At 62.5% G+C, this 18,700-nt stretch overlaps 1 protein-coding gene across 3 annotated transcripts; it reads right to left on the minus strand.

Moving 5' to 3' along the window:
• Nucleotides 1-1,123: 1,123 nt before the first annotated feature.
• Nucleotides 1,124-18,656, minus strand: RABL6 (RAB, member RAS oncogene family like 6). Of its 3 annotated transcripts, XM_061154138.1 has the most exons (15): nt 18,309-18,655; nt 11,113-11,247; nt 9,736-9,783; nt 9,359-9,411; nt 8,420-8,511; nt 8,051-8,191; nt 7,414-7,519; nt 6,210-6,313; nt 4,366-4,658; nt 4,020-4,170; nt 3,317-3,532; nt 2,990-3,224; nt 2,534-2,705; nt 1,849-1,907; nt 1,124-1,771 (listed from the first exon to the last, which is right to left on the minus strand). In XM_061154138.1, the coding sequence occupies exons 1-15, from the start codon at nt 18,436-18,438 to the stop codon at nt 1,577-1,579; spliced, it is 2,130 nt and encodes a 709-aa protein (XP_061010121.1). In that variant the 5' UTR covers nt 18,439-18,655; the 3' UTR covers nt 1,124-1,576. The 3 variants fall into 3 exon arrangements, with proteins under 3 accessions (XP_061010121.1, XP_061010122.1, XP_061010123.1); XM_061154139.1 differs by lacking the exon at nt 11,113-11,247 and having other exon boundaries at nt 18,309-18,656; XM_061154140.1 differs by lacking the exon at nt 3,317-3,532 and having other exon boundaries at nt 18,309-18,656.
• Between the last annotated feature and the right edge of the window lie 44 nt (nt 18,657-18,700).

The raw sequence follows: 18,700 nt of genomic DNA on the forward strand, positions 1-18,700 counted from the left end.
GGGACCGCGCGGTGGGCCGGGGACCTGCGTGGCGCGCTCGCTCCTGCTTGGGGCCGAGCTGGGCGCGCGGTGAGGGGCTCTCTGCGCCCTCAGGTACAGGCCTGGGGTCCAGCGAGACCTAGGGCCGGAGAGCACCTGGCCCATCCTGCCCGCCCCCACCTTCCAGACACCTGCTGGAGGGCAGCTGGCATCCTGGCCGGCCTTGGAGGCGGCCCAAGTCCCAGCCGCCCTGCGGACAGCTCCCGGAATTCACGCCTGCGGCCGGCCTAGGCAGGAGCAGATGGGCAGCCCCACGCCCTGCTGGCCTCTGTGCTGCATGCCTGTCCTTGTAAAAGCCTCCCTGGGAGGACAGGCTCCTCTGCCCCCCCCCCCCCACCCCGTGTCCGGCAGGTGGAGCCCCATTGCCCTGATCGGGTGTGCACACCCCTCAACTGCATGGTGACACCTCCTTCCAGCCCCTCGCACGGGACTGAGCCAGTAAACAGTTCAGCCTGGCAGATGGGCAGGGCGCTGGTGCCTGCGGCTCCCAAGGGGCGGGGTCGGCCACGTTCTGGGCCTGTGAGCTGAGGGGCTCTGGGGCAAGTTCCAGGTCAGTTTGGTCCTCACGCTAGTGGGCACTACGAGGATAGCCAGCCTCACCAGCTGGGCTACAGAGCGCCCTTACGGGTCGGTGTGGTGCCCAGCCCCCGCCCAGTCATCGCTGGCCATCTGCATCCTGGGTGTGGAGCTCTCTAGGCACCAGAATTGGGGAGAGGGCAGCCTGCCCACCAGCCCCTCTTTGGCCTTAGAAGGCAGTCTGTATGCCCTCAGAGGGGACAGTACTCGGGCAACTGTGGGTGGTGGGTGCGCCAGGGCCTTGCTGACGGCTGGAGGGGCCTGCAGGGCTGAAGTCAGTGCCAGGTGGGAGCAGGGCTGCATGGCTGCCCTCAGGGCGGCTGCGCTGGCCCGCTTGCACGGGGCACGGCGCAAGTGGGGCTGGGCCTGCCCGAGGCTTCCTACCCCGAGAGCAGTCACCTGGCGGGGGGAAGGGCCCCAAGGCCTTTAGGCAGGGAGCTCGGGACCTTCCTGCCCACCCACGCGGACCTGGGGCAGGGCCCCCCGTTAGGAGCAGCACACACAGACGCGCAGTAAAACAGGAGAGCTTTATGGTCCACGTGGTGCGGAAGGACAGTGAAGGACACGAGTGTTGAGGACCTCCTGCTCGGCCCGCGCATGCCCGAGCTCAGGTGCAAAGCCGGACGCCGTGCCTGGGAAAAGCCGCCCCCCGCAGAGGCGCCAACACTGCCTGGCCTCGGTGCGCGGGGGTCCCGGAGTCTGGGGACGGAGGCCTGCAGCGCTGGCCGAGCTGCAGTGGGAAGCGGGGACGGCCCGCATGCAGCAGGCCAGGTGAGCGCGTGCGGCGGGCCGGGGGCGAGTAGGGGCCGGCGGGGACGCACCCCCCCTGTAAACAGCCTCACGGGCCTCCTTGGCCTATCCCATCCCTGAGAAGCGCGGGGGGCCGGCTGCCCGCCACCCCTCCCTGTAGGGCAGGCCCAGCCCCCAGCGCACGGGGCGCCCGCGGTCGGCGGGGCGGGGCCTAGAGTGCCTCGTAGTCGCCGCCGCCGCGGAGGGGTCCGCCGGGCGCCCCGCCGCCCAGGAAGGCCTCCAGCTCGTCCAGGGCCGTCCTCTGCGGGCCCCGGGGCCGCCGCCGCCGCTCGTCCCTGCCCTTGTCGTCCACCCGCTCCCGGCTCCTCTTATGCTTGCTCCTCTTCTTCGCCGCCTTGTCTTCTTCCTGCAGGGGCAGAGCTCGGTCAGCGCAGCGGCGAGCGGGGCCGCCCCAGGGCGCCCGGGGGCTCGGGGCACGGGTACCTCTTTGCCCTTCTTCTTCTTCTTCTTCTTCTCCTTCGCGGGGGGCCTGCCCTCCTTATCTGCAGAGGTGGGGCGGCGTTAGCACCCCAGCCCGAGGCTGGGCCCTCCCTGGGCTGCCAGGTCTGGCAGGGGAGGGCAGCCTGGGTTAAGCCGGGGGTGCGCAGGTCCTGTCTGAGCCAGGGTCCCCGGATCCCCAGCGTGACCACAGCCCAGAACCAGCACCCAGCCCTTCCGCCTCTGCCCTGGGTCTGGGTGGGGCCCAGGCTGCTCCTGCAGACAGGCGTCCTTTCCTCTCCACTCCGGGGATGTGGAAGGCCCAGGGAGGCCCCAGATGAGCTTCTAGGCTCCAGCGGCCCAGAGGAGGCTAGGATGATGCTGGGACCTGGCGAGCCAGAGGCCGTGGGTCCCCCGCCAGGCCCAGAGACCAGGCCCTCTCTCTGCCGAGGGCTCGGAAGCGCTCCCGTCCACTGCCCACGCCAGCAGAGGCCTCCTATGTGGCCGCATGTCAGCTGCCTGGGGAACTGGGAGTGGTCAGAGAACAGTCGGCAGGGCTGAGGACAGGGCTTCCGGCCCCACGGTGGCCTGCCTGTGGCCCCCTTGCCCCTGCTCTGGAGCCCCGGGTTCAGGGCCAGGGCGAGGTCAGCTGGCGCCTGGCAGGAGGGGGTGGGCGCACCGAGGCAGCTACCTTCCTCGCTGCTGTCCTTGCGGCCTGGCTCTTCCAGCCCCAGCCCAAAGAGGTCGGAGTCGTCCTTCAGTCTGAAGGAGGGGGCCAGGGGCTTGGGGGGCGCAGGGGGCTGCACGGGGCCAGCTTCCTCATCAGTCAGGTCGGACAGGTCCTCTCGCACAGGGAACTCGCCCTGGAAAGGCAGTAGGTGGGTCAGCTGCAGAACCCGGCCCTCCCACCTCGGCTGTCACGTGACCCCTCGCCCTGGGCCAGCTCCCCCCCCCCGGTGACGACAGCCTGCATGTGGCAGCTGCGACGCGGCAGCACCCGCTCCCCCCAGCCGACCCCAGAGCAGGGTCAGCCGGGCCTGGCGTACAAGGCACCCCATGGAGCTGCCCTGCAGACCCCAGCTGGCTTGAGCGGGCCCCCCAGCTGCCCTGGGCTTGCAGGCAGCGTGGGCGCCAGGCTGGTCCTCACCGCTCTCCGATGAGCGTCTGAGTCGCTCTCAAAGTCTGGGTCGTCCATGACAAAGGACAGCATCTGGGCAGCGATGGGCCCCTCCGTGTCACTCTCTGATGACGCTGGCTGGTCCTTGCCCTCCTCCAGCCCGCGAGAAGGTCCCTCCGGGTGGGCCTTGGTGCCGCCCGGCCGGCGGGGCTCTGCCTTCCGGGGAGCCGCGTCCCGGGGCGGCCCCGCAGCCCTGGTGGAGGACCTGAGGACCCCGAGGAGCGTCATGGAGCCCAGGCGGCTTCCTGCCTTCCCTCCCCCGTGCCCCCACAGCTCTTCCCTTCTGCCCCCACACACCGTCTGGTCTCTGGCTCAGGGCACTTCTGGGGTGCTAGCACTGCGGCCTTGGGGTGCCCTGCCCCCTCCTCTGCCTCCTCCTCACTGGACAGAGTGATGTCCTCGCTGGGGGCGCGGCCCGTGGGTGGCAGGGGCCTGCTGGGAGGCTTATCTTCAAGGTCCACGTCGTCCTGGAAACCTGCCACCATCGGGTTCCCTGCCGGGGTCTCCCCATCGCTGGAGGGAGGGCAGGCAGCCAGAGGTCACTAGGAGGGCACACAGTGCCCACTCTGGCCTCCAGGCTTGGGCCTTTAGGGCTGCTCCATGCTGCGTGGATGCAGCCGCGGGGCACCGGCCGCCACGTGTGTGAGGGAGGCAGAGCTGGGGGGCGGGTCCGAAGGGGACAGGGCACTGGGAAGAGTGTGCCGAGCCTCCCCTGCGCGCCCGCCCCACCACGGGGAGAAGTGCACAGCGGCTCTTGGGCCCTGGGCTCCGTGCACCAGGCCCAGCCCGCGCTCTCAAGCAGCGCCATCCCAGAGTCAGGCAGGGGGCGGATGCTGGAGAAGTCAGGCTGCGGCCTGAAGCCGCGCTCCCTTCCTCCTCTGCGCAACCCTGCTCTATCCCAGCGCCCAGTGTAGACGGGCGTGTGTCCTTGGAGTCCACGCCTGATGGGCCGAGGGCCAGGCTGAGGACGGCCCCCGCTGCCTCTGGGCCCTGCCCTCACCTGTCGCTGTCCGGGGGGCCCCTGGCTCCCAGTCTCTTCTCGTCCTTGGTGGGGGCTGTGTCCTCCAGGAAGCTGCGGTCCAGGCTGTCTTCAGGAACGAAGTCCTCCACGTTCTGGACTTTCGCCGGGGCCTCTGTAACTGGGGCTGGCTCTGGGGACAGCGGGCACCAGCTCGTGCTGTGATCCCCGCCGGGGCTGGACCATGAGTGGGATGGTGGGGCCGGGCTGCGGGGCTCCCTGCCCAGGACGGGGAACCCTGTCCCTCCCGGGGCCAGGGGGAGACACAGGGCTTCTCCCCTCAGGAAGCCTGGGCCCGCCTCTGGGCCTCCCCAGGGGTGGGGCCTACCTGGGGGTGGGGGGGCCGACTCGGTTGCTGGCGCAGCCCCGAACAGCCGAGCGATGATGCCGCGTCGGGGAGGTGCGGCCGGTGGGGGCGGGGCCTCGGCGGGGGCAGGGGGTGCCGGGGGCGCCTGGAGGGGTGGTTGCGGAGCCGGCTGGGGCGTGCTAGGGCTGGAGCTGCCCGTGGACACTGCGCTCGGAGGCACCACGGGGGACTGGGAGCCGGAGGACGGGCTCTGTCCGTTGGTGGTCAGCGGGGACGCGTGGCCACGGCTGCGTGCCTCCATCATCTCCAGGAAGCTGCGGGGAACGGGAGGTGAGAGTGCCGCCTGCCCTGTGCAGGGAAGCGGCCCTCCCCGCGTGAAGTCCCTGGAGCTGCTGTGCTGATGGTGACAGGGTCTCTGCCCCGGGGTCCTGGGCACCACCTCCCCCTGGCTGAGGACGCTGGCGGCACGGAAGCCTGAGCAGGGCCTTCCTCTCGGGACCGGGCTTTCAAACAGAAGGTGTGGAGCGCAGAGCTGACGTCCTCGCCTCTAGGCGGGTGTGTGGACACCGCAGTGGGGCAGGCAGCCTACGGGATCTTGGCAGGGGCTGGAGTGGGAGCTGCTGCATCCTGGGGGCTGGCGGGGCACGGGCCCCACGGGGGGCTTGAGCTGCCACCTCCCCAGGGAACCTGATGCCCGAGTTCAGTTGGAGGAGACCTGGCAGGAGCTGGTCAGCCTTTGGGGGGGGGGGGGGCGGTGCATCCGCAGCAAGGCTAGCCTGACAGGGTGGGTGAAAACACCCCCACTCCAATGACCCCTGCTGCCCCCCTCTCCGTGTCAGAACCAGTAGCTGGATCTGCCTCCAGGGAGGCCCCAAAGCCCCTCCCTGAGGCCCCTGGGGTGGGGGTGGGGGGGCGAGGAGATATGAGGGTCCCGTTGGAGCTCATCTGTGAGCGCAGGTGGGACAGCGGCTGCCCCGCCCCCAGGACACCCGGCAGAACACAGGAAGCATGGTTGGGGGGAGTTTGGGGCCAGGCCTTCCCTGAGAAACGTGCCCACCCTGGGAGCTAGCCCTGATCCTCAGGCAGACAGGGCTGCCACGTGCCCTGGGCGCCCAGGATGTGCCCCGTCGCGGGTCAAAGGCGTGCCTGCCAGGACTGCTCCCCACAGGTCAGCCATCCCGCTGGACGCGGTCGGACAACACCTTGCCTCTGCTATCAGGAGTCAGGAGGTTTGGGGCCCCGCCCCCCCCCGCGCCTTCCCAGGGGCAAGGAGCTATCTCCACGGGTGTCAGCTGGGAAGCTAACATCAAATCGGGGACGGGGCCTCGGCTGGCAAACAGGGCCACCGGGCATGCGGGGGCCTGGGGTGGACGCGGGGCCGGTCAGCGGCGCCCTGGGCTGCACACGAGGTGGCCAGCAGCTGGGCCGCTCTGGACAGAGGTGGGGGGCCAGGCAGCTGGTGTCCACAGCCGTACCAGGCCTGAACACCCTCACCCCCGAGACAGACGGCCACTCCAGGCGCCCATCACACCCATCGAGGCAGGTCCGGCTGGAAGTGCTCGGTGGGCGGGGTGGCAGAGCCCACGAGCCCGACCTCCCATCCCAGGGAGGCTGGGGAAGAGCCGTTGTCTCGCCTGCTTCCCAGGAAGGGCTGAGGCCTGACTGCACCAAGGCCCAGGGCCTGGGCCAACTCAGAGCTGACGTGACTCGGTTTCTCTGAGCAGCAGCTCCTCACGAGGACACGTCTACGCGTGGCCCACCAAGCACAGAGCTGGGCTGGGGCACGGCCTAGCCCAGCGTGCACCGGCCTTCCTGTAGAGCCTGCCCGTGGGTCTGAGCGCAAGCGCGGCCCGGCCGACGCGTACATGTCATAGTTCTGGTCCTCGGTCTCCTGCTGCACGGACAGCTCCTCCAGTGTGGCATCGATGTCCAGCTGGTTCGTCTCCAGCTGCCGCAGCAGCGTCTCCCTCTGCAAACAGGAAGCAGGAGGCTAAGCCGGGGCCGTCCCAGGGTGATTGCCCCTCAGCCTGGCGGCCCCCAATAGACAACGTCATCACGGAGCTGGGAGCCCGCAGGGCTGCGCCCAGGGACCAGTGAGATGCCTCGGTGGCTCCGTGGGGCTCCAGGGGCAGAGGTTGCAACGTGCCCGAAGCACCCGAGACAGCGCCCCATCCACACAGGTGCCCTGAGGTTCGAGAAGCTCCAGCACTTGCTGAGACACGTGCTCCGCGTCAGGACGGCTTCCGCCTTCCACGCCGCCCACCACCCCCCTTCAGTCCACGCTGGGGGTGTTTTCCTGCGACTGTGTGCATGTTGTGCTCCGACAGGAAGCTCAAGGCACCCCTCAGGGTGACGCAGATCAACCCCCAGGGTCCCCGGGGAAAGGGCAGGTGAAGGGTGAGTGCCCACTCCTGGCCTTCACGGGCCCTGTCTCTTCAGAGGGCAAGAGGAGAGGAAAGATGGCCGCTCTCACTGGTGAGCTCTGCGCCCTTTCGTAGGAAGCGAGAGGCCTGGCGGCAGGAGCCACAGGCCTGCATCCCAGGGACGAACCGTGGGGTGATGTGGATCTGCGCTCGGTGACCAGGAGGGCTGTCACCTCCGGGGGCTCGCCTCGAAAGCCCACCACTGGTCTAAGGTCAGACCCCGAACCAGACACGTCTGAGGGGCCACTGCAGGCTGCAGAGCTGCGACCGCGACATGTGGGGCTAGGGGGGCGGGCGGGGGCGAGCTGAGCCAGGGCACAGGAAGCCTCTGCTTTTTCTGTAAACCTAAGCGCATCCCCCAACAAAAGGGCGAGCGAGACTCCCGGGAGGGCAGCCAGCCAGGTGGCGAAAGGCGCGGGCTTCTCAGCCCCTGCAGCTGTCGGCAGAGTGCCCAGGCCCACGGCGGGGACAGCAGGGCGGCCATGAGGGCTGGTGGCTGCCGCGGGCCATGGCGCTGAGAAGCACCCGCGCGGACACATGGGGGCCCCACAGCTGGGCCTGTGGTTCCAGAACGGTCCAGCTCCCCGACCAGCCTCGGGCACCCCGACTGGTGGCTCCAAGCCCTGCCCCTGCCGGTGGCGCTCACCTGAAGCTGCAGGAAGGGGATGTTGAAGAACCTGTGCAGGTACTTGAGGCCGAAGCTGTTCTTCATGGAGGACTCGGCGTAGCGAAAGTAAGAGGATCCCGGGGGCCTGTTCGCAAAAGAGCAAAGACAGGAGAGACTGAGGCAGCTCGGGCAGGCCCTCTGGGCTGAGGATGCACCCAGGCCAAGCCGTCCTGGGGGCAGCGCCCCGGGGCGCTGGGTCGACCAGCAGGTGATGGGCCCACTGTCCCAGATGGAGACATTAGGTTCAGACGGCTTTGCTCAGCGGGGAGCCCTCTGGTGGACGCCCAGACTAGGGCACTGCAGCCGTCTGTCCCCGCAGGACCTCACTGCCCATCCCACCCATGCTCCCCAGGGCGGGGGTCAACATTGCTGCTGCACCCTGGGGCTGCTTGGTCCTGACCCCGCCCAAGTCTGTCTCCAGGAGGGCCTGGGGCCCTGCAGCTGGAGGGGTGGCCAGGGTTCGGGCAGGGGCGGTGCAGCAGGCGTGTCCAGGGGGACGGGCGCATCGGGGGAGGGGGTGTCGCACGCACATCCAGGGGTGACAGGCGTGTACTGGGGGGGGGGGGAACAGGTGCATCCAGGGGGCGGGTGTGTCTGGGGGCAGGCGTGGGCCCACCTGTCCAGGTGGTCGAGGACGTCGCGCACGTCACCGGGCAGGATGACGCGGTGCTCGCCCATGTCGCGGTAGTTCCCCAGCACGCACACGGGCACGTGGGTCGGCACCTTGGGCAGCTCCCGCAGGATGTAGTTGAAGGTCCTCAGGGGCACATGTGGGGAGAGGCCTGCCTGAGCCTCCACCCGAGGAGGGCGTGAGCGCCGCGTCAGAGGACCCCCCGGCCCACTTCCAGACTCTGGAGTGCCAAGGCCCCCAGGTCAGCAGCTCCACGAGGCTGAGTGGCCAGGGTGCTCCCAGCCCAAGGCCAGCCCTGGAGCAGCGCTGGGCGGTCCCAGGAGTCACAGCGCCCTCGCAGGCCAGCGTCCTTACCACTGCTTGGTGATGTCAAACATCATGACCACCCCGTTGCAGTTCTTGTACACATCCAGGAACTCGGCGTCCAGGGCCATCTCAGACTCCGCCTGCGGACAGGGAACCGAACCTCAGAGACGGGCCATGACCCACATGTGCGCACCTGCTTCCTGGAGGAGGCTGAATACGTCTTTTAAACTGAAACGACATTCGCTCTTTTTGTTTTGGGGGAAAAAAAGCCAACGCGAGGCTAACTGGCGTGGCCACACGGAGCCTGCCCGCAGGTGAGGGTTCCCGCACTGCCTGCTGGCAGCGTCCTGCACGCAGGGCTCACAGAGGCCCCACCACAGGGATTAGTGAGCACAACTGCATCCCAGACCTGAGGACGCAGCCCCAGAGAACCTTCCAGAATCCACACCAGGGAGGCTTGTGGTGCTGGCGGCAGTGCAACATGCCCATGAAGGTCAGGGACCTGGGCCAGCGGTTACGGAACCTTCTGGCCCGCTGTCAGGAGGCCGTGCATGGCCAGGAGGATGTGAACAGAAGGCCCTCGAAGCTGGCAGAGACCGTCATAGGTCAGGAGGCCTGCCAGTCGAGGGGGGTCCTCATGGAGCCACAGGTGGCCCACGCATGCCTGGCCACACCCGCAGGCACGCCTGTGCCTTCACAGGCTGGGGCCTCTGTGCCAGGAGTGAAGTGTGACCTCTCCACCTGAACACCCCCCAGGTCACTGCAGCCTCAAGTGGGGCCCGGTGGGGGTCACGGACGTGAGCTGCAGCTCAGGTCAGTCTGCCACCCCACGTGACCCCAGGCTGCACAGGAGAGCCCGCTGGGTCCCTCCAGCGCCAGCAGATGCAGTCCTCAGGAAGGCCAGGCCTGGCGGGCAGAAGGGCTGAAGCGCAGACGCCTGCTCATGACCGCCCCTGAAGTCGGGCCACGTGGAACAGACGAGCTCACCTCCTGGGGGTCGTTTTCCATCTTCAAGCCGTCGCCTCGCTTCTTGCATTTTCCTTAAGGAAAGACGGACACAGTCGCGGGGTGGAAGTGCTGTGCCCGAGACGGCATGAGCGGGGGCGGCCCCTCCCTGTGCCCCCGGCCCCCAGCAGGGGCCTCACGCCCACGGGGCAGCGGAGGTCACGGCACCCCACTGGACAGCACTGGGCGCTCGCCCCTCCCCGCAGACCCAGGAGCCGACATCATGGCGGGCACGGAGCCCGGCCTTCGGCCAGCGCGCCTGCCCAGAAGCCACTCAGAGGGAGGGACCATAGCTGTTCTCAGCGGCAGGGTGAAGAGCCCGAAAGAGAAAAAGCAGGCTCACGACGGACGCAACTCACCTTTGTCAACTACATCCCAGACTTCAACTTTCACGATGTCGTCAGTGGCTGAAATGGGGAAACAGTAGGATCAGCACCCAGTGTCAACCTGTGGCTCAGAGACGGGCCTCCAGGGCCGCGCAGTCGTTCATGGTCCCGCGGGCGCCGCCCCCAGGGCTCCTGCACGGGGCAGGTGAGCACTGGGGACGCTCCTTCCCTGGAAGGCGGGCAGCAATCTGGACGTGTGCTCAGGTGACAGGACCCCTGGGTCCTAAAGGCACCCCTGGGGCAGGCTCGCGCCCAGCCAGTGCCCCGCACCTCCAGCTGCTGCGGGAAGGCCTGGTTCCAGCGACTCCACAGCTGCTCTTTGGCAGCAGTGTCTAGGGGTCGCCAGCCTGGGGTGAGGTCTGGGGCACGTCCCCAGGCGGTCGGGGGGGCTACTCACCTCCCCAGGATCCCATGGGGAAAGGGGAGAGACACGCGTGCCACCCAGAGGAGGGACAGAGCCTTCACCCCAAGCCGAGAGGGGGCATCCTGGGGGTGGGGCCCCGGTGCAGCCGGGGGCAGGGCGGCACTGCGCCCACGGGGCTGCCCTGGACCGCGGCCTGGCGGTCGCCGGGAGGGAGTCAGCAGGCCCGCGTGTCCTGCTGTCGGCTCACAGGACTTGGGTTTTTCGATGACGAGGAATGTTTAAAATGGCTCAAAGGCCTTTTACTGTCATGACTCCTGAGCACGCAGAGCGGCTACTCTGCTCCCCGCAGGGTCCCAGAGGTCACCGACCCCCACGAGGGGGGGGCTGCCATCCTGGTTATGTCTGGGTGGCCGCCAGGCGTGCTCTGCCCACCAGGTGATCCTGCCAGCAAACCCCTCCCGGGACCCTGTGGGGGTGGGGTGTCACAAGGGCCGCTGAGACCTGGGCTCCGAGGACTGAGGTGCCTGTCTGCTGAGGCTAGAGCAAGCTGTGGCTGGAACCGGCCCGGCCCGGATGGTCTGCCCCCTGAGAGCCAGGGTCCAGCCCTGGCACTAATCCCCAGGTGGGCAAGTCTCCTTCAGGAGCAGGGACTTCAGGGCGACCCCAAAGCAGCATGTGTGGCGTCCTAGGGCTGACTCCAGGCTGGCGGTGATGGGAGAGCCCACCCCCCCGCAGGCTGTGACTGCCCGACCCCAGGCTGGGGGTGATGGGAGAGCCCCCCACTTCCCCGCAGGCCGAGCCTGCCTGACCCCAGGCTGGGGGTGACGGGAGAGCCCCCCACTTCCCCGCAGGCCGAGCCTGCCCGACCCCAGGCTGGCAGGGGGGTTATAGGAGGAGAGTGCCCCTCCTTCTGGCAGGCCGCACCCACCCGACCCCAGGCTTGGGGGTCCCAGGAGAGCCCCTCGCGGCTGGCCGCGCGCCCTCACTTTTGTAGCTCCAGTGGATGCTGGTGACCTGGATCTCCTGCGTGGGGATGTACTCCTCCACGAACTTCTTGCCCTGCAGCCGATGCCACAGCGCCGTCTTGCCCGTGTTCCTGTCCCCGCGGATCACGATCTTCACTGGGAGAGCGCACAGGTCAGGCAAACAGTCAGAGCGAAAGGCAGACTCCCGCCCCCGCGCGCATGTACGCACACCACCTGCACACGCGTGCCTCTATGCCCGTGAGCAGGGAGCCCTGGGGAAAGAGGCAGCAGGCACAGGCTGGAGCGCGGGCAGCCCTGCCCTCTCGCAGGTCCCCAGGGCAGCTGATGGACACCTAGGAGGCCGCACTCAGGACGGCAGCCTCCGGGGCAGGCAGGGCTGTGAGCTCACCTCCACAGCCCCGCGTGTCCCATGTCTGCCCTTAACCTACTTTCCCGCAGCCCTGGCGTCTTGGGTGCAGGACGCAGGGTTCCTCATGACCACACGTGGGGTGACGGCAGGAAGCCTGGATTCTACTTTGCTGCCCAGCCGCTATTTAGGAGAGGCGTGCTCACACACAAGCCCAGGACGACAGGTTGGGCTGGGGACAAGATGGGGACATGTCTACGGGGCAAGGTCCCAAGGTGCCTCAGAGGAGTGGGCTTCCTGCCGCCTGCAGAGAAGGCAGGGGCTTGGCCCAAGACTTCCAGAGAGCTGGGGAGCTCGGCAGAGCCAGTGGGTCAGGAGCTGATGGCCGTGGGTGGGCAGCTGGACCTCTGGGGAGGGACGCTGGGCAGCCTGTAGAGACGTGCTCTGGAGGCCACAGGCCAGGCTGGGGCAGTGTCTCTCTGGCTGGCACCGAGCGCCTGGCAGGTCTGGGCCTGGGGGCACAGACGCCGTATTTCTCGCCCGGTCATTCTCTAGGGGGCTGTCTTCTAAGTTTTCAGCCAAGGGACACGAAGTCACCCGTAACGTGTTATGTTCCAGGACTGCATGGCTGCAGGTATGTACTCTTTACCCTTCATGATACTGGTTTTGTCTTTTTAATTAATCTTGCCAGGTGTTCATCAACTTGCATCAGTCACATGCACACAGCCTGTTTGTTTGGTTGGACGCCTCTGTTGATTCTTCTTAAAAATCCCTTGCTTCTGTTTTTCTCTTGTCACTTACTTCCCTTTATTTCCGTGAGGTTTATCCTGCTCTTTTTCCTGGGTTTTCAAGCTGTGGTCTCAGGTCGATGACCACAAGTATGTGGGACATCCATTATCCAGGAACTACAAAGACTTCTTCCACCCGTAAGTTACTTAGAGATGTTTTCAAGTTTCCCCTCAGAGCTGTGCTTTTTGTTGTTCCTAACCAGTTCTACTCACTGTGGCCACAGACGTGGGTTTTGTGGGACACACACCCCGCTGTCTGCAGGGACTGCGGGGCTGGGGGCAGGCGCCAGCCGCCCCACCAGGCCTCCGCCTGCTGGGCCGGTCGTGTGCGCTGCCCCCAGTCTCGGCACCCACAGCCCCAGCCCGAGGGACCCCAGAGCTCAGCCTCCCCGTGGCCAGTGTTCACCCACTGCGCGGCTCCACACCCCGCTTCCGGCCCTTCTGTGCCACCGTGAGCGGGACGTCTCTCTTACATGTCGCACGCCGCAAGGAAATCAAATCACAATCTCCTTTCGCTGGCCGAGTCTGCATGTTCACCTTCCCTGCCTGCTCACAGTTTGCAGTCCCTGCAGAGGTTCCCTCCCGTTTTCTGCCTTTTCATGATGGGCAAGGTTTTGTAAATTCCTCTTTTTGCCTGGTATTTACTTGGAAGATTTGCAATTTATTTGTTTTCTTAAAGTTTTGACACACACCTTTGCCACAGTAAAGTCTGAAGCTCATGTCCTCGCTTTCCACTTAAGCATCACTCACCACTGGTCAGCTCTGGGTTATGTGCTGACTGCGAGCGTCCTGGCTTCTCCTGTGCTCCCCGTTAGCCGTAAGGCTTCTTCACCCATCTCTGTGCCCTGCAAGCCTCCTGCACCTCCCAAGCTCACTGTCCATCTGCCTGGGGCGCACAGCCCAGGGTTCATCTCGGTAGGAGCCTTGGCACAGCCTGGCCCCTGCAGACTGGAGGGCTGATCGGGTGTGCATTTCTAGGGTGACCGGGTCTTCCCCTCAGCGCCATCACTGCCAGCGTGTGGTCAGGCTCTCAGCCTCTGAAGGCATTCTGTTTGCTCTGTTGCTTCTACGATCTTCCTCTTCAATTTCGCTGTCCTGAGATTTCCAGGATGCGTCCAGCTCTGGGGGTGTGAGAGCCCCAGCCTCAGGCTTCTTGGCGTTCCGCGTGCTCTGTGAGCCCCAGGAAACCCTGGCCTGCACTTCCCCAGTGACCGCCTCCTCTTTATCCTGCTCGCTCCTTCTGAGACCCCAATCACACATGTACAGGCCTGGCTCTGTTCAGAGCCTGCATCTCCCGGTCGAGTGCAAACTCCATCTTCAGTTGAAATATTACGCCGCGCCACCTACCGGCTAGCTTCTTGTTTTAGTGACGGTGCTTTTTCATTTCTGGAGGGTCTCTTTGGTTCTTTTTCAAACACAACTTTTCTGTTCAGGCTCTTGATATAATCTTACAACCGTCTCCTCCTTTTATATGTTTCTGGTCCCATCACTTTGTGGCAAACAGATGGGGAAACAGTGGAAACAGTGACAGACTTCATTTTTTTGGGGCTCCAAAATCACTGCAGATGGTGACTGTAGCCATGAAATTAAAAGATGCTTGCTGCTTGGAAAAAAGCTATGACCAACCTAGACAGCATATTAAAAAGCAGAGACATTACTTTGCTGACAAAGGTCCGCTAGTCAAAGCCATGGTTTTTCCGGTAGTTACGTATGGATGTGAGAGTTGGACTATAAAGAAAGCTGAGCGCTAAAGAATTGATGCTTTTGAACTGTGGTGTTGGAGAAGACACTTGAGAGTCCCTTGGACTGCAAGGAGATCCAACCAGTCCATCCTAAAGGAGATCAGTCCTGGGTGTTCATTGGAAGGACTGATGTTGAAGCTGAAGCTCCAATACTTTGGCCACCTGATGCAAAGAACAGACTCACTGGAAAAGACCCTGATGCTGGGAAAGATTGAAGGTGGGAAGAGAAGGGGAAGACAGGATGAGATGGTTGGATGGCATCACAGACTCATGGACATGTGTCTGAGTAAGCTCCAGGAGTTGGTGATGGACAGGGAGGCCTGGTGTGCTGCAGTCCATGGGGTCGCAAACAGTCAGACATGACTGAGCAACTGACCTGAACTGAACAACTTTAACATATACATTTGTTTTCTATTGTGTTTTGAGAATGAAAAGTCTTAATTTTCTCACCATGTGAAATCCTTTTAAAATTTGAAATCTATTCTTCAAAAAGCTAATTAGAAGAAACTGTATAATGCTAGAAATAAACAAAAAGACCTGGTTTCATCTGGTTAAAAAAAGTAACTGATCTCTACTTCTAAGTTAAAAAGTCAAATCAATCTTAGAAACTTAGACATCCCTCAAATAAACTAAGTGATTCACTGAAAAACCTGTAAGATTCACGCAAGAAGTGACAAGACGCCCTTACCTGAGAAGCGTGTGGACATTTTACTGAACAGAACACCTGCATTTCTATTCTGTGCCTTTTATTCTAAGGAAAGAACAGCAGCACAGACACAGGATCAGCTAAGGGCCCCAGAATCTCTTTTACTCCGATTCTATAGTAATTCCCTCAGACTGCCACACACTGCAAGCGAACCTTTTTTTTTTTTTTAAAATACAACAGAAAGCTTCTGGTTTATCCTGGATGGGAATGATGCATTCCCTCTGCAGGAGGCAGGACTGAAACCCAACGATGCCCTTTGGTGGTGCCACCGGCAGGGGTCGCTGGACAGCTGGCCACCTCCTTCTGGCAGTGCCTCCCAACACAGCTTCCAGAGTCTCCCTTCACAGAGTCCCTGGGATGGCTGATGGCGGGACGGCCACGAGGGCCTAAGGCCGCGTCACCCTCACTTCTTCGGCTTGGCCCCACGCGTCTCTCCTGACCTCACTCCGCTGTGACACGCCCTCGGCCCTTCTCCGTGAGGCCGGCTCTAACCTTCCCCTTAAAAGTCCCAATCTCAGGCCTCACCCTGCTCAATTTCTCGACCCTTCAGTTGGGTCATGTGGTTAATCCCTCACCATGTTTTGTGCCCACTGTCTGCCTTCCACTCCCCCCTAAAGTGTACGCCCGGTAACGCAGAGACTGTGGTCTGGGTTTTCACTGATGAACGCTCGGTAAATATTTGTTAAGCAGATGAAGACCAGGGAAGGAGAACCTGGAAAGGAAAATGCGGCAGACGTCACAGGCAGCCAAGGCTTGGGGATCTGCAAATCAGCCCTGCTGGGACGGGTCAAACAGTCTGCCAAACACAGCTGTTCATTTCTGAAAGGAAAAGCTCCCTTACCTGTGACCTACCTCCCAAAGCTTTCTTCAGTTCTAGCACTGAAATGTGACTGGCCAGGGCTCTGGCTGTCCCAACACCTAGAGGTTTTCTTGGTGAGGAATGCAGTCCCTAGCAAGGGCTCGCAATCCACAAGAGCGGTGTGTCCTCACTCCACCAAACACAGCTGGCCACCCGGGTCCACCAGGAGCAGAAAGAGCAGGCAGCTCAGGGAGCATCCTGCCACTTTACATGCGGATGGCTTCTGATCCACGGATGTGGGCCCGTGTCTCACTTGTTCTGATTCAAAATGTGATGTGTATGCTGGGACTCTGCCTGTGAGTCACTTCTCAGCATCACAGCAATTTACATGAAAACGACTCATCTGCCGCAGGAGAGAAAACTTCTGTAAGAGCTCTTACCTATAAAATCCTGAGTCCATAGTTATCAAACGGCTGGTGTGCTTCCTTAAGTAGGATGTTTTGGAAAATAAATACTAGAAATGTTCTTTTCTACTGACTAAGAAAGGAAATAAAGAAGTCTGAGAAGTGCATATTGGCCCAGGACGGGCAGCATCAGCCTGAAACGTCACACAGGCATGGGGCTTGGTTTCTCTCAGCCGCGCTGCACTTCACTCCCTCTGCTCCACATCAGAATCTGCCGCCACGCGCCCCCCATACCTGAAGGGGGGGGTCTCTTCTCTCGAAGGACTCCAGTGCCCTGACCCATCCCCCCAACCCCAACCAGGGGGCGTGTCCACCAGGGAGGACTTTTCAGAAGGTGAACATTTTCCAGGCCAGTTTCCAAAGGAGTAAAACTAAATTTTAACAAATAATACCATAACTAATAAAATTAAGCAGAGACATTACTTTGCCAATAAAGGTCTGTCTAGTCAAGGCTATGGTTTTTCCAGTAGTCATGTATGGATGTGAGAGTTGGACTATAAAGAAAGATGAGAGCTGAAGGATTGATGCTTTTGAGCTGTGATGTTGGAGAAGGCTGTTGAGAGTCCCTTGGACTGCAAGGAGATCCAACCAGTCCATCCTAAAGGAGATCAGCCCTGGGTGTTCATTGGAAGGACTGATGTTGAAGCTGAAGCTCCAATACTTTGGCCACCTGATGCAAAGAACAGACTCACTGGAAAAGACCCTGATGCTGGGAAAGATTGAGGGCAGGAGGAGAAGAGGACAACAGAGGATGAGATGGTTGGATGGCATCACTGACTCAATGGACATGAGTTTGAGTGAACTCCGGGAGTTGGTGATGGACAGGGAGGCCTGGTGTGCTGCAGTCCATGGGTCACAAACAGTCAGACATGACTGAGCAACTGAACTGAACTGAATAAAATTAAATAACGGGAACCAAATGTGAATTATAAAGGCATGTGAAAATGAGTTTTTAAAAAAAAAAATTTATTTACTTTTGGCTGTGTCGGGTCCTAACTGTGGCGCACAGGCTGTTTTTGTGGCACAGGCTTCTCTCTGGCTGTGGTTGTGGCCCGTGGGCTTAGTTGCTCCTGGGCATGTGGGATCTTAGTTCCCTGACCAGGGATCAAACCCATGTCCCCTGTATTGGAAGGTGGATACTTAATCCACTGAACCACCTGGGAAGTCCCTGAAAATGAGTATTTTGATTTACTATTCTCTTCTGGGAATGTGAGAGAATTACACACAAAATTGGGTAGAATACATGCAAAACGATTCCTCTTTTAAACTCAGTTTTCCCAATCAGTTTCTTAATATGGCACATTGTTAACTGAAATACAGGGGTCATCACAGAGCTGGGCAGGCTCCTCTAAAAGTCGGAAATGGGGGAATGTCTGATATCTTGTAGCAATATACGGAAATACTTAAGAGGGAAACGATTTAGAAGCAGAGAACACATTAAAACAAAAACAACTTCAAATACTGCTACTGAAAAGCCAGCAAGATGGAAAAACTTTAGAGAGGTCAAGAGGGCAGTCAGCGTCTTGGAGCTAAACAATTTTACATAATTTATAGCTGAGGACTGGAAAACGATCTGGGCTTTCAGGGCATCGGGTAAATAACTCCTCCTTCCCACAGGAGAAGAGAAGTCTCTGCAGTAACAAGAGTCTGTTCCTTCTGGAGCTCTTCTAAATATATCTCTTACAAATACTTCTTTTTAAAAAAGGAGAGCAAGAACGAGCGGCGCAGCTGACATTCTCTCTTCAAACTGAATACCAAGTCTACAGAGAAAAACCCCGTAGGTCAAACTAGCAGGCCAGCGGAGTCCTCCGCTCCGTCCTCTTGCGGGTGGCCACACGGCTCATGGGTGGAGAGCCCGCCACCTCTTTAAGACCGAGTCACAGACCACAGACTCGCCCGCGTTATGTAAGAACCCCTCTCAGACGGGGTCACCTGGGCCAGTCAGGGAGTCGCAGACGCACCCGGAGCCGCGTGGACGAACCGCACCGTGCACATGGGACGCACGACTGTCAACCCCGGGCCAGCATTCCTGGGGAATGACCCACAGGTCAGACGGGAGAGCCGCGGGCCGAGGCGCCCGGCCCCCGGGCCTGGGGTCCTCTGGGCCCTCCTCGCCGGTCCGCATTACCTCCCGACCCCACGGGAACGCCCCGGGGCCCCCCGCCAACCAAGCAGGCACAGGCAAGGGCTCAGCTCGCCGAAACGCAGACCGCAAGTCCCTCGGGTGCGACGAGTCCCCAAGCGCTTCCCGGGCCGGACGCTACCCAGATTCAGCGAGTCCTGGGCGGCGCGGCCGGGCCCCCACCCTCCCCACACGCCCCGCAGGCGCCCCCGCGCCGGGCCGCACTCACTGTTGTACTGCACCCCCTTGGCGAAGCGCCTCTGCAGCGCCTGGTTCATGGACTGCAGCCCGGCCGGGATGTTCCTGTCGCGGCCCGGCGCCTGCTCCGACCCCACCAGCTTCTTGAGCGCGGAGAACATCTTCCTGCTCCCACGTCCGAGCCCGGTACGGCCCGCGAGCTCAACGGCGGCGTCGGCGCGGCGCTAGTCGCACCATGTCCCGTGTTCCGGCAGGAAGACGCCGGCCTGCAGGGCGGCTCGGGGGCTCAGCTGCGGAGGCTCCGCTCCGGCCCCCACGGCCCCCGGCGCGGCCGCTCTGTGCTCGTCAGCGCCGCCATCTTGGCGTCGGCTCAGCGGGGCGCGCAGCTACGGGGCGCCACGAGGGTCACGGGAGAGCGGCGCG

The sequence above is a fragment of the Dama dama genome, chromosome 11, assembly GCF_033118175.1.
Source record: "Dama dama isolate Ldn47 chromosome 11, ASM3311817v1, whole genome shotgun sequence".
Lineage (NCBI taxonomy): Eukaryota > Metazoa > Chordata > Mammalia > Artiodactyla > Cervidae > Dama > Dama dama.

What these genes read in the sequence shown, in the direction of transcription:
- RABL6 (XM_061154138.1), bottom strand. Translation starts at nt 18,438, where the DNA reads ATGTTCTCCGCGCTCAAGAAGCTGGTGGGGTCGGAGCAGGCGCCGGGC. An exon ending in CAAGGGGGTGCAGTACAACA is followed by an intron (nt 11,248 to 18,308) that starts GTGAGTGCGGCC and finishes GCGCTCTCCCAG; the next exon opens with TGAAGATCGTGATCCGCGGG. An exon ending in TCCCCTTCCTGCAGCTTCAG is followed by an intron (nt 6,314 to 7,413) that starts GTGAGCGCCACC and finishes TCCTGTTTGCAG; the next exon opens with AGGGAGACGCTGCTGCGGCA.